This window comes from Lepus europaeus, chromosome 3 (genome assembly GCF_033115175.1).
Source record: "Lepus europaeus isolate LE1 chromosome 3, mLepTim1.pri, whole genome shotgun sequence".
NCBI lineage: Eukaryota > Metazoa > Chordata > Mammalia > Lagomorpha > Leporidae > Lepus > Lepus europaeus.
The window spans coordinates 160,284,828-160,297,656 of NC_084829.1; the positions used below are offsets into that span (position 1 = coordinate 160,284,828).

General features: G+C 53.7%; 1 protein-coding gene across 1 annotated transcript in view; it reads left to right on the forward strand.

The window, feature by feature from the left end:
* Positions 1 to 12,829, forward strand: part of FNDC1 (fibronectin type III domain containing 1) — a 127,198-nt gene that overhangs the window by 24,281 nt on the left and 90,088 nt on the right. The window contains exon 3 of the mRNA XM_062187287.1: positions 11,370 to 12,317. Within this exon, the coding sequence (XP_062043271.1) occupies positions 11,370 to 12,317 (948 nt within the window). The remainder of the gene's footprint in view (positions 1 to 11,369; positions 12,318 to 12,829) is intronic.

A 12,829-nucleotide genomic window follows, 5' to 3' on the forward strand; every position in this document is an offset into this window, starting at 1 on the left:
GGCCATTTCCTGCTGCTTTCCCAAGTGCATTAGCAGGGAGCTGAATGGGAAGTGGAGCAGCCAGGACTTCAACTGGCATCCATAAGGGATGCCAGCACTGCAGGTGGTGGCTTTATCCACTATGCCACAGCACTGGTGCCATACAATGAAAATTATAAAATATTAACAAAAGAAACAGAAAAGGACAAAAAAGGAAAAATCTTTCATGTTCATGGATTGGAAGAATTAATAAAATCAAAATGTCCAAACTATCATAGCAGTTTACAGATTCAATGTGATCCCAATTAGAATACCAAAGTCTCAGATCTGAAAAAAGACCCTAAACGTCACATGGACTCAAAAGAGACCCCAAATACATAAAGCAATCCTAAACAATAAAAATAAAGCTGGAGACATCACAATACCATATTTCAAGATGAATTACATGTCAATTATAATCAAAACAACCTGGTACTGGCACAAGAATAGACATGTGAACCAATGGAACAGAAATTAATCCACATGCCTACAAGTAACTAATCTTTGAAAAACGAGCTAAAATCACTCCCTGGGGGAAGAACAGTCTCTTCAACAAATGTTCTGGGGAAATTGGATCTCTGCAAGCAGACGTATGAAACAAGACCCCTTCCTTACACCCTCTACCAAAGCCAGCTCACAATGGATCAGGGAGCTAAACCTAAGACCTGAAACAATCGCATTGAGGAAAACGTAGGAAACACTGCAAGACATTGGCACAGGCAAAGAGGTCTTAGATAGGACCCCAGAAGCACAGGTAATAAAGACAAAAGTAGATAAATGGGATGGCATCACGTTGAGAAGCGTCTGCACAGAAAAGGAAACACTCAACAAAGTAAAGAGGCAACAGCAGAATTGGAGAAAAAGATTTGCGAACTATACATCTGATAAAGGATTAATAGCCAGGATATATACAGAGTTCACGAAACTCAACAATAAAACAAACAATCCAGTAAGAAGTGGGCCAAGGATGTGAAGAGGCGTTTTTCAAAGATAAATGCAAATGGCCAGCAGACACATGAAAAGACGCCAAGGATCACCAGCCACCAGGGAAATGCGAATCAAAACCACAATGAGATTCCACCTCACTCCAGTTAGAGTGGCTATCACACAAAAATTTAAAAATTATAAATGCTGGTGAGGATGTGGGAAAAAGGTACCCTAATCCACCACTGGTGGGAATATAAACTAGTACAGCCATTATGGAAGACAATATGGGGATTTCTCAGAAATTTGAATTAGGGGCCAGTACTGTAGTGTAGTAAGACAAGCTTCCACCTGTGGTGCTGGCATCTCGTATTGGCGCTACTTCTCTTCTGATCCAGCTCTCTGCTTATGGCCTGGGAAAGCAGTAGAAGATGGCCTAGTGTGCTTGGGCCCCTGCACCCACACGGGAGACCCAGAAGCAGCTCCTAGCTCCTGGCTCCTGGCTTCGGATTGGCCCAGCTCCAGCTGTTGCAGCCATTTGGGGAGTGAACCAGTAGATGGAAGTTCTCTCTCTCTCTCTCTCTCTCTGAGTGTGTGTGTGTCTGTAACTCTTCCTCTCAAATAAACAAATATAAAAAAAATCTGAAAATAGATCTACCATATGACGCAGCCATTCCACTCCTGGAATTTATCCAAACGAAATGAAGTTAGTATATGAAAGAGCTATCTGTACCCCTATGTTTATAGTAGCTCAACTCACAATAACTAAGATATGGAGTCAACACAGATGTCTATCAACTGATGACTAGATAAATAAATTGTGGGGCATACACACACACACACACACACACACTGTGGAATACTATTCAGCCATAAAATGAATTCAATCCTGTCTTTTGCAACAAAATGGATGCAATTGGAGACCATTATGCTTGGTGAAATGAGCCAGTTCCAAAAGGACAACTATCATATGCTTTCCCTGATTTGTGGTAACTAATTTACAGAATACAAAAAAGGTAATATGTGAGCAAAATTGGCATTTTAAGATTTAATTATTGTTTACAGCCCTTGTCTATACTCTACTTACAACTTGTTGAACTCTTTATTTAATGGAGGGTTAAGCCCATATTATAAAGTAAATTGAAGATATATCATTATAAAAATTAAAAGAAAATTAAGAGAGAAAGGAGGAGGGAGGGTGGAAGTACCATTATGATCTTAACACTGCATTTATGAAACACATGAAATTTGTGCCCTTTATGTAAATTTTTTTAAAAAACATTACTTTTGGGGCCCACACTGTGTCGTAGTGGTTAGGCCTCTATCTGCAGTGCTGGCATCCCATATGGGTGCTGGTTCGAGTTCCAGCTGCTCCACTTCTGATCCGGTTCCCTGCTATGCACCTGGGAAAGCACTGGAACATGGCCCAAATCCTTGGCCCCTACATCCATGTGGGAGACCTGAGAGTGGCTCTGGCTCCTGGCTTTGGCCTGGCCCAGCTCTGGCCATTGCAGCCATTTGGGGAGTGAACTGGCAGATGAAAGACCTCTCTCTCTTTATTCTCTTTCTGTGACTCTGCCTCTCAAATAAACAAACCTTAAAAAAAAAAGCATTACTCCCCCAACCACCCAAAATGGAATTTGCCACCAAATTACCTCATCCTCTATCACCTTGGAGACAAAAAATATATATATCATTTTGCCAGTTAATAGATTCACTGCACCAAAGGGCCTGCTTGAGAAATCTAGTGATTCCAAACTGTGTTTGTGCTGTGTCCCCCAGCCTAAGGACGGCGGCCATTGGTCCCTCGAGCTGCTGTTTATGTATAGAGGGTGGTCGATACAGCCGAGCCTGGGTGGGGGTGGTGTGGCAGAACACAGGGTTCTGCAAACCTACATTTTTTAAAAAAATTATTTATTTATTTGAAAGGCAGAGTTAAAGAGAGAGAAGGAGAGACTGAGAGAGAGAGAGATACCTTCCATTCACTGATTTGCTCCCCAAATGACTATAACAACTGGCGCTGGGTCAGGCCGAAGCCAGGAGCCAGAACTTTTTTCCGGGTCTCCCACATGGATGCAGGATTCCAAGCACTTGGCCCCTCCTCCAATGGCTTTCCCAGGCCATTAGCAGGGAGCTGGATTAGAAGCAGAGCAGCTGGGACTCAAACTGCTGCCCATGTGGGATGCCGATAAGACAGGCTGCAGCTTAACTCACTGCAGTACAGCGCCGGCCCCAGCCTGGCTTCCTGCAGACCCAATTCTACCAACCATGCATGCTGAACAAAGAACACGCTCCCTCCTCCCATGCATGCCCGCATGGATTCACACACACTGATGTGGGCCTGCTTTGAGTCAGGAGCTGTGCCAAGTCCTGGGGTTACACGGAAAGCGACAACAGACATGGGTGCTGTCCTTGTGGAGTCTACGATTGGGCTGGGAGAGATGGACAGTGCAAGATCACAGAGGTAAGTGTGAGGATTGGCCATGAGAAGGGAAAAAGACCAAGAAAGTTACCGGGTGCAGACGGGCCGATTGAACCGGTCAGAGAGGTCACAGGGGGCGTTGATAAAAGCTGAGCTTTGAAGGCCAGGTGAGGAGGCAAAAGGGCACAGGAGACGGGATCAGCGAGGACAAAGTCCTGTGGCTGGGCAGCATGTTGACTCTGAGACTAAAGGGACCAAGTAGCCAGAGCCTCATGGATGATGGAGAGAGGAGAAAAAGATCTAGAGAGGGCTTAGGGCTCACAGGAGATGCAGGAGGAGTGGCAGGAATATCAAAAGAGAAGCCAGGACAGGATTGAGGGTCTGAAGTCAGGAAAAGATGCTTCCAGAATGAAGAAGGGGCCATGGGGCTGAACACCGCTGAGGCTCGCAGCACTCATCACTCAAGCAAGAGTGGAGGCACCGGGTCCCTCCCAGCAGACAGCCCCTAGAAGCCACCTGGAGCAGGCCTGGCTGGCCAAGAGCGTTGCACAGGTAATGCGCCAATGTGGTCTGTGAGCTGTGCTGGGTGGGACGCAATCACAGGATGTGTCCTTGCGGATGTTGGCTTTTGTGCAGATTCTGAGGGACGTAAAGAAAGCAGAGCTTTGCCTCTCCAGCGTGGCTTCAGAAAGGCAGTCACAACGCTGGCACAGAAAACGGCAGCACCAGCAACACAAAGCCTTAATAAGAGCCCCGACCAGTGCCTTCCTGTCCGCACCTTGTTACAGCCCATTCGTCTCTGGGAAATTCTTCTACTGACCCGCTGGCCTGTGATGTAGAGCACCCAGGCAGCACAGGGAGGGTGAGGGTTTGCCCTGGTGGTGCTGTTTGCTAGCTATACAAACACAGGCTGGACATATAATCTGTTTCCACCTCTGTGAGATGCACATAGTAACATGGGTCCCTCCTTGATGGCTCAGGAATGAAACCATGCTTTGTGAACTGCCAACCAGCAGGTACTTGGACGCCTCCATGCTGCCTTATTAGTCTATTCCAGCTTAGCTGGCAAGACATCAGACCGGCTTGAAGGAAAGTTTGCTAGGTGAGAGGGGGAAAAGGCTGGGAAGTGGCATGAAGGCAGTGTCACCCAGGGAGAAAGGAGCAGACTGCCCCTGGCACCTCTGGAGCTGGTCCCACTGGGCTGCGCACTTCGGGGGAGGATATTCCTGCTTTGGGTCTTTTGGGGGCCTTTCTCTGGGCTGCTGATGGCAAAGCCTGCATCAGATGGTCCAGAAGCCATTGCGTGGCCAACCATATGGCTGAGCCCCAAACAGGTAGACAGCTGGGGCTCCTCCCAGGACTACCAAACAATCTTCGAGCGAGTGCTTGCCTGTTTTAATGCACTCCGCAGCACAGGGGCCTTGCGGGACACCCCCTTGGGCACAGCAGCATGGGGTCAGGCTGGGCAGTGCTGCACCCCAGCTGACGAGTGGTTGGGTTCTGCTCTGGACAAGGGGCTGGGAGGGTGGAAAGTGCAGCCCGGGAAGGCAGCCAGACATATGTTTTCTTAGCATGATGCCTGGGCCAACTTTTAAACCGCCAACTGCGGCTGAAGACTGTACATTTTGAGCTCTTGTTCCACCCAGATTTCCTCAGGCCTCCTCCCCAAACTGAGTTAATTAAAGTGACTGGGCTCCATGTATGCCTGTGACAAGTAGGTGGAGGGTTACAATCCTCCCGAGGGAAAAATCCATATAGGAAGGGGCAGGTAACACTTGTTAAACAGCCCTTTCATTTTATGGTCTCAATATTACTGTTATCACACTGGGTTGTGTTTTTGGGGGAGCTGATTGGCTTGTTTACCCTCACATTGGTTTGGGAACTCCTTGAAGCAGGACTGCCTACATCTTAGTCACACTTGTGTCTTTAGAGCCTAACACTTCACCTGGAATAAAAACCGGTGTTAGGCCGGCGCCGTGGCTCAACAGGCTAATCCTCCGCCTTGCGGCGCCGGCACACCGGGTTCTAGTCCCGGTCGGGGCACCGATCCTGTCCCGGTTGCCCCTCTTCCAGGCCAGCTCTCTGCTGTGGCCAGGGAGTGCAGTGGAGGATGGCCCAAGTGTTTGGGCTCTGCACCCCATGGGAGACCAGGATAAGCACCTGGCTCCTGCCATCGGAACAGCGCGGTGCGCCGGCCGCAGCGCGCTACCGCGGCGGCCATTGGAGGGTGAACCAACGGCAAAAGGAAGACCTTTCTCTCTGTCTCTCTCTCACTGTCCACTCTGCCTGTAAAAAAAAAAAAAAAAAAAAAAAAAAAAAAAAAAAAAAACCGGTGTTTGACAAAGGTCGTGTGGAGAAAAAAACGAATGAATGAATGTTTTCTCTTGATATGGCCCAGGCCAAGCAGTGATTGATAGAATTGGAGCCTCTAATCTCATCTGGGGTACAGATGGGAGGGACTTCAAAAAGTTCGTGGAAAGTTGAAATTAAATGGTAGTGTGTTTCTCCATGAAAATCACAAAGCACCCTTGAACATTATTTTAAAAGATTTTATTTATTTATTTGAGAGGTTGAGTTACAGACAGAGAGAGAGGTCTTCCTTCCTCTGGTTCACTCCCCCAAACTGCCGCAATGGCTGAAGCTGAGTGGATCCAAAGCCGGGAGCCAGGGGCTTCTTCCAGGTGTCCCAGGGGTGCAGGGTCCCAAGCACTTCTACTGCTTTCCCAGACCATAGCAGAGAGCTGGATCAGAAGAGAAGCAGCCAGGACACAAACCGGCACCCATATGAGATGCTGGCGTCACAGGCGGAGGCTTAGCCCACTACCCCACAGCACTGGCCCCTCGAACATCTTATTGGCCCAGGCCATTGGATAGAAACTTGGATCCCAATGTTGGTGGGATTTTCCATCTTGCCAGCTGAAGTACTCTTGGCTAGGAGCCCCAAGAATGCACATGCAGTGTTTAAAAGTTTGTGGAAAATGGAAGTAAGAGGTAAGTTTATTTGGGTGCGAAAACTTGAAATCCATGGGTAGATTTTTTCATACTATGCATTTTCCATGAACTGCTGGAAGGTCCCTCATAGGTGAGGTTGGGTATCTGACATCTTAACCTGTGTTGCTCATTCCCAGTGTATTTGCATAAAAGAGAACAGCCCTTCAGTGGAAACCAGTTGGCCCATTGCAGGCACCAAGGGACTCACAGGAGTGTTTTAAGGAGTGCTGTTTCTGTCTCGCACTTTTCCAGCCTGGAGAAGGTGAAAAACATCAACAACGACAGGTCTTGTGTAATTGGCTGCCCGGAGGGATTGGTGGCCAACTGGATGATAGAGCAGGGTCTTGGGTCCATCTGTACTATACGCAGGGCACATACGACAGACTCATCTACACCCTGCCTCCAGCCAGATGTTTCCATTCAAAGTCAGAGAGGGAGGAGGCACCCCAAGGCATCCTGTTGGATGTTGGAAAGCCTGGCCTGGGCTCGGATGCTCACCCACAGGGCCCAGCACAGGCCCCACAACCTCGCAGGGCTTTGGCCTTCTCTTGTAAAATCACAAGGCCATCTCCAAGGCTGCCGTGAGGAGCAGAACAAGATGGAGACTGCTCGAGGAAAGCCCCGTTTAGCACTATTTTATTTTCATGCCACTTAGAAGTGATTTGTATCATCTTGTTCCAATGTCAAGGTGAAATTGCTAGAGTCCACTTGCCTACCTCTAGTTTCCTTCCACCTTTCCATGTTTATGGACCCTAAAGACAGGCACTGTCCCCTAGGTCTGTTGTGCCCGAATTGTGTGTCTGTCCCTCATCACCTCTGTACACTGCTCTTTTTCATTCCACGTTCGTGCAGAACTCTTTTTAAAGATTTATTTATTTATTTGAAAGTCAGAGTTACACAGAGAGAGAAGGAGAGGCAGAGAGAGAGAGAGAGAGAGGAAGAGAGGGAGAGAGAGAGAGAGGTCTTCCATCTGCTGGTTCACTCCCCAAATGGCTGCAATGGCCAGAGCTGCACCAATCCGAAGCCAGGAGCCAGGAGCTTCTTCCTGGTCTCCCACATGGGTGCAGGGGCCAAAACACTTAGGCCTTCTTCGACTGCTTTCCCAGGCCATAACAGAGAGCTGGATAGGAAGTGGAACAGCTGGGACTCAAACTGGCGCCCGTGTGGGATGCCGGCACTGCAAGCAGTGGCTTAACCCACTACGCCACAGTGCTGGCCCTGATGCAGAACTCTTAAAAGTGGGGTGCACATCGCCCTCCTGCAGTGGGTGCTGTGGACTGTGCTGCTGCTTCAGGACATGTGTGGTGCTTGCACAGAAAGCAGTCATGTCAGCCAAGCTGAAGACTGGACAAGATACGATGTCAGATGAATGAAATGAGATGCGCACTTCCAAACTTGCCCCAAGTTTGTACTGGGCGGCCTTTGGAACTTGGTTTCATTTACCCATCGACACACGAGAATAGCATTTTAGTCTACCCTATCACATAGGAATGCTGTGACAATGTGTATGGAGAGTGTTGAACTCTTTGGATGCATGGTTATTTTAAAAAATAACTAGAACCAGAGATTGTGTGGATGTGTGTGCGGCCTCATTTGTAAAGCTAGTAATTGACCACAGAACCAAGTTGGAGGCAGGAGAGTAGAGAGTCCCATTTCAACAGGTGATGCATCTAGCCTCGTGGTGACATTCTCTTTGGGTTGCTTTGATGAACAAAATAGAAGCAACAACCAGCGATTAATGAGTTAGATGAAAACCAGTTAAACCTATGAGGACAAAATGACAGGGCTCCAAATTAGGAGAAAGCAAGCTTCCTTTTAGGGACAATCACATTCTGGACAGATGCTATGATTCTTAGCGCAGTTTTTCTTTTTGACTTTTTTTTTTTTTTTTTTTTTTTGACAGGCAGAGTGGACAGTGAGAGAGAGACAGAGAGAAAGGTCTTCCTTTTGCCATTGGTTCACCCTCCAATGGCCGCCGCGGCCGGCGCACCGCGCTGATCTGAAGCCAGGAGCCGGCTTCTTTTTGACTTTTTAAAAGATTTAATTTAAGGCCGGTGCCGTGGCTCACTAGGCTAATCCTCCACCTTGCGGGCGCCGGCACACCGGGTTCTAGTCCCGGTCGGGGGCACCGATCCTGTCCCGGTTGCCCCTCTTCCAGGCCAGCTCTCTGCTGTGGCCAGGGAGTGCAGTGGAGGATGGCCCAAGTCCCTTGGGCCCCTGCACCCCATGGGAGACCAGGAGAAGCACCTGGCTCCTGCCATCGGAGCAGCGCGGTGCGCCGGCCGCAGCGCGCTACCGCGGCGGCCATTGGAGGGTGAACCAACAGCAAAAGGAAGACCTTTCTCTCTGTCTCCTCTCTCACTGTCCACTCTGCCTGTCAAAAAAAAAAAAAAAGATTTAATTTATTTGAGAGGTAGAGTTATAGACAGAGAGAGGGAGAGAAGAGAGAGAGGTCTTCCATCTACTGGTTCAGTTCCCAAATGGCTGCAACGGCTGGAGCTGGGCCGATCCGAAAGCCAGGAGGCCAGGAGCTTCTAATGGGTCCCCCATGTGGGTGGCCAGGGCCCAAGGACTTGGGCCATCTCCTACTGCTTTCCCAGGCCATAGCAGAGAGCTGGATCGGAAGTGGAGCACCCAGCACGTGAACTGGCGCCCATGTAGGATGCCGGTGCTGCAGGCAGAGGCTTAGCCCACCATACCACAGTGCCTGTCCCTTTTTGAGTTTTTTTTTTTTTTTTTAAACCAAAAAGTAGTGATATCTTCGAAGTCTCCTTTGAGGACATTTTTTGCTAAGCACACACTCTCGAGTTTGGGATCAAATCAGAGTCAGGATGTGTAGACAATGTCTAACAGCGCCTGGCTGATTGTTCTGATCTCATCACCAGGGCTCCTAAACTGGAAGCAGTTCTGCACTGCACCTCACGCTGAGCTGTCCCGTAGGAAAGGCGCTCCCCGGGAGGTGCATTCCGGGGGGAGCTACGGGGGATGAATACGCTCCTGGGGAAGGAGGGGTCCACCCTTCGAGGAGCTTTTTTTTTTTTAATCACTCAGTGGAAATTGGGCATCTCAGTTATTTTTTTTTTTAGATTTATTTATTTATTTATTTGCAAAGCAGGGTTACAGAGAGAAAAAGGGAGAGGTCTTCCATTTGCTGGTTCACCTCCCAGGATGACTGCACCAGTCGGAGCTGGGCCGAGCTGAAGCCAGGAGTCAGGAGCTTCTTCCGGGTCTCCCGTGTGGGTTGCCAGGGCCCAAGCACTTGGGCCATCTCCTACTGCTTTCCCAGGCCATAGCAGAGAGCTGGATGGGAAGTGGAGCAGCCGAGACTTGAACTGGTGCCCATATGGGATGCTGGCACTGCAGGTGGTGGCTTTACCCGCTACGCCACAGTGCCAGCTCCTCTTTGATGAGCTTCTACTGCACACTTCCACACATCTGGTCATGTGGTGGACTTATTAAAGCTAAACCAAAGAGGGAAAAGCACAAGAGTCCTAGTGGAGAGCCAGTGACCTGGGCGATGCTTTATATTGCGAGTTCTCTTTCTCCCTGCATCCAGTTGGTCAACAAGTCAGCCTACAGCACCCTCAAGTGCACCCCTCATAAGTTCTCGTGCCCCACCCCCGCCCGCCACCTGCTCTCCTTCTCAGCCAAACACCGTCTGCTCTCACAGGAGCCTGCCTCCCGGCCTCTCTGAGCTGGACTCCCCAGTGCTTGCCCCCGTTGCCCCACTCAGGCCGCTCACCACCGCCTGTGTGGTCCTCACCCGCCGCCGGCGCGGTCTCAACCACCACCTGCCTCTCACCTCTCCCGACTTCCCTCCTGCTCTTCTGTCATAGACCCCCAGGCCCACAGCGGTGTCAGGCACATAGCAGGTGCACAAGAAGTACTGCTGTGTGTGGGTGGACGACACTTAGCCTGTGAGCATTTCCTGGAGTTCTATGTGCTTGGTCCCTCTTTTGGGTGGTAGAGACACTAAAGGGAAATTCTGGTTCTTAAGCTTTTAAAGTCAGGGGCAATGGACCAGTTACGGTGGTTACATGGGGTAGAAATCCCATTTCAACTTAGCCCAGAAGTGCAGGGAAAGAGGTGGAGCCGAGCCTTCTTCCTGTTTGGAATCTTTCCACGATGGCTCCGCTCCCTGTGGTCGGTGCTCCGGAGGCTGCAGCCAGAGCCACAGGCCTGTCCTGGCTACTGTATTAGGCTTACTGTGGTCGACGCAACAAAGCACCACAAACTGGGTGGCTTGCACACAGAATGTTCTGGAAGTCTGGCGTCTGGGATTAGTGCCACTGGACTGAAACTGAGGTGTGGGCAGGGCTGCCACCCCAACCCCCACCCCTCAGCAGGAGGGGAGAATCCTCCCTGGCCTCTTCCAGCCCCGGGTCGCTGCTGGCATCTCTCCACTTGTGGCCACGTCACTCGCGTGTCGCCCGCACTGTCACACCGCCTTCTCCTTACCCAGATTATCTAGGAAAACCTCTTCCCGTCAAGGCGACCCTAATTTCCCTCTCATTAGGTTACACGGAGAGACAGGTTCTAGGGAGGAAGACAGGAGGATCTTGGTGGGGGGGAGTCACCAGGAATGGCAAGAGAGCGGAGAGATTGTCCCAGCACGTCCTGGGGGGCAGCCCTGCCTCCACCTCGCCAGAGAGGGGACAAGGAGAAGGGGCGGGGGTGGGGAGGGGACCTGCCACCCGGTTGGGGTGAGGCTGGGGGCTACTATCCCCAGAGGAGGCTGCTGGGCAGAGGGCGGCCACAGCGGGGACACGGACCACTTGGGGACACGCGGGCGGCGCGCCCTCCTACGTGTGGCCAGCGTGCGCGCTCTGGGCGCTCAGGGGGCTGGCAGGACCCTGCGCCCGGTTCCAGGGGGGCGACTTCCCGAGGGAGAGCGCTAGGCCCCTCGGGGTGGTTGCCCGCGGGGGCTGCATCCGCGTTCGCGCCGTCTGGGTTGCTTGACCTCATAGAGGAGTTGCGGCGGCCGCGCTAAGCCCGCGACCCCGGCCTCCGCCAGGGGCACCCCGAGCCCGGCCCCGGCCAACCCCGGCGCGGCCGAAGCGGGAGGAAGCCGGGTCAGCGGAGCGCCCCTGGCCCGAGCGGGAGGCGCAGGTGGACAAGGCGGCCTGGCGGACGAGCGCCGCGCGCGCCCCAGGGCCAGGTGCGCTGCACCCTAAGGTGATCCCGAGGGGACAAGATGCGCTCCGGGGCGAGGCAGCGAGCGAGAGCGCGCGCCCGGCGGTGCGCGAGGTCAGCCCAGGCGAGGGGGTCTTCCCGGGGCCGCGGGACCCCCAGAGCCGCCCCCGCCGGGCTGCGGGGCGCCCCGCGCCCGCTCGGCCCCGCGCCCCGCCCGCCGGGGGCCGGGCCGCCGCCGACCCCGCCGCCCGCGCACCGGCAGGGGGCGCCCGCGCGCGGCTAAAAGGCTCCGCGGGCGGCCCGCGGCCTCAGTGGCGGAGCGCGGGGCCGGTGCGCGGCCGGGGCGGCGGGCAGGGCGCACAGCGCGCACAGCAGACCGACGGCGCCGGGGACCCCGCCGAGGCTCCTCCCCGTTGCCCGGACTCCGGCCAGCCGCCCGCGTCCCCGCGCGCACCCCGGGCTCCCGATGGCCCCCGAGGCCGGGGCGCCCCCGCGCGTCCCGCGCCCGCTGCCCTGGGCGGCGCTGCTGCTCCTGGCCGCGCTGCTCCCCGTCGCTTCCTCGGCGGGGGGCCCCAGGTACTCTCGCGCGCCGCTCGCCGCCGGTCTGTCCGCCCCGCCGGGCCGCCGGCGATGTGCCGGCTGCGGGTCGCGTCCGGGAGCGCGGGGGCCGCGGGCGCCGCCGCGGGACCGGGAGGCGCGCTCGAGCCGTCTGCGGGCCCCGGGGCCGGGGCCGGGGGATTCGGGCACAGACAGACGGACACGGACGGCGGCGACCCTGCACGGGGCAGCGGGTGGGCGCCTTTCCGGACCCAGTTTCCCCGGGGGAGGGGTGGGTTCACCTGTCCCGACCGAGCGGCACCCCCGAGATGCCGGAGGGAGGCTGCGAGCAGCCGCGGGGCCGTCGGGGCCCCTGCGCGCCGGAGGCAGCGGGGCTCCTGCGAGCGCCCGCACGGGGCGCTTTGGGGGCCACACGAATGCGTTGGTCCCGAGGGGACTGGAGTGGGTGGGGAGTTGGGGTCCAGAGAAGCCACTGTCCCCCGAAGCTGGGCTGGCGCCAGGGAAACTGGGCTGCTTGTGGAGCGACGCTTTGCAAAAAGATGCTGGCGTGCTCTGGGGGGCGGGGAGGGGGGGGAGGCAAGTTCATGTGTGTGTGAGTGTGGGGGAGTGTGCATCCCCGAGCCTTTGGGGGATCCTTGTTCCCCCTCCTGAAGGCCTTTGCGCCTTGGAAGCAACGTGGCTTTTATTTGTGGGGTCGGTGTGGCCGTTTGGGGTCACTCACTCGCAGGGATTCAGAGGTGGTGGCTTGCCCTGGATGCTACTTGGTGCCTGTGTAGCTCTTTC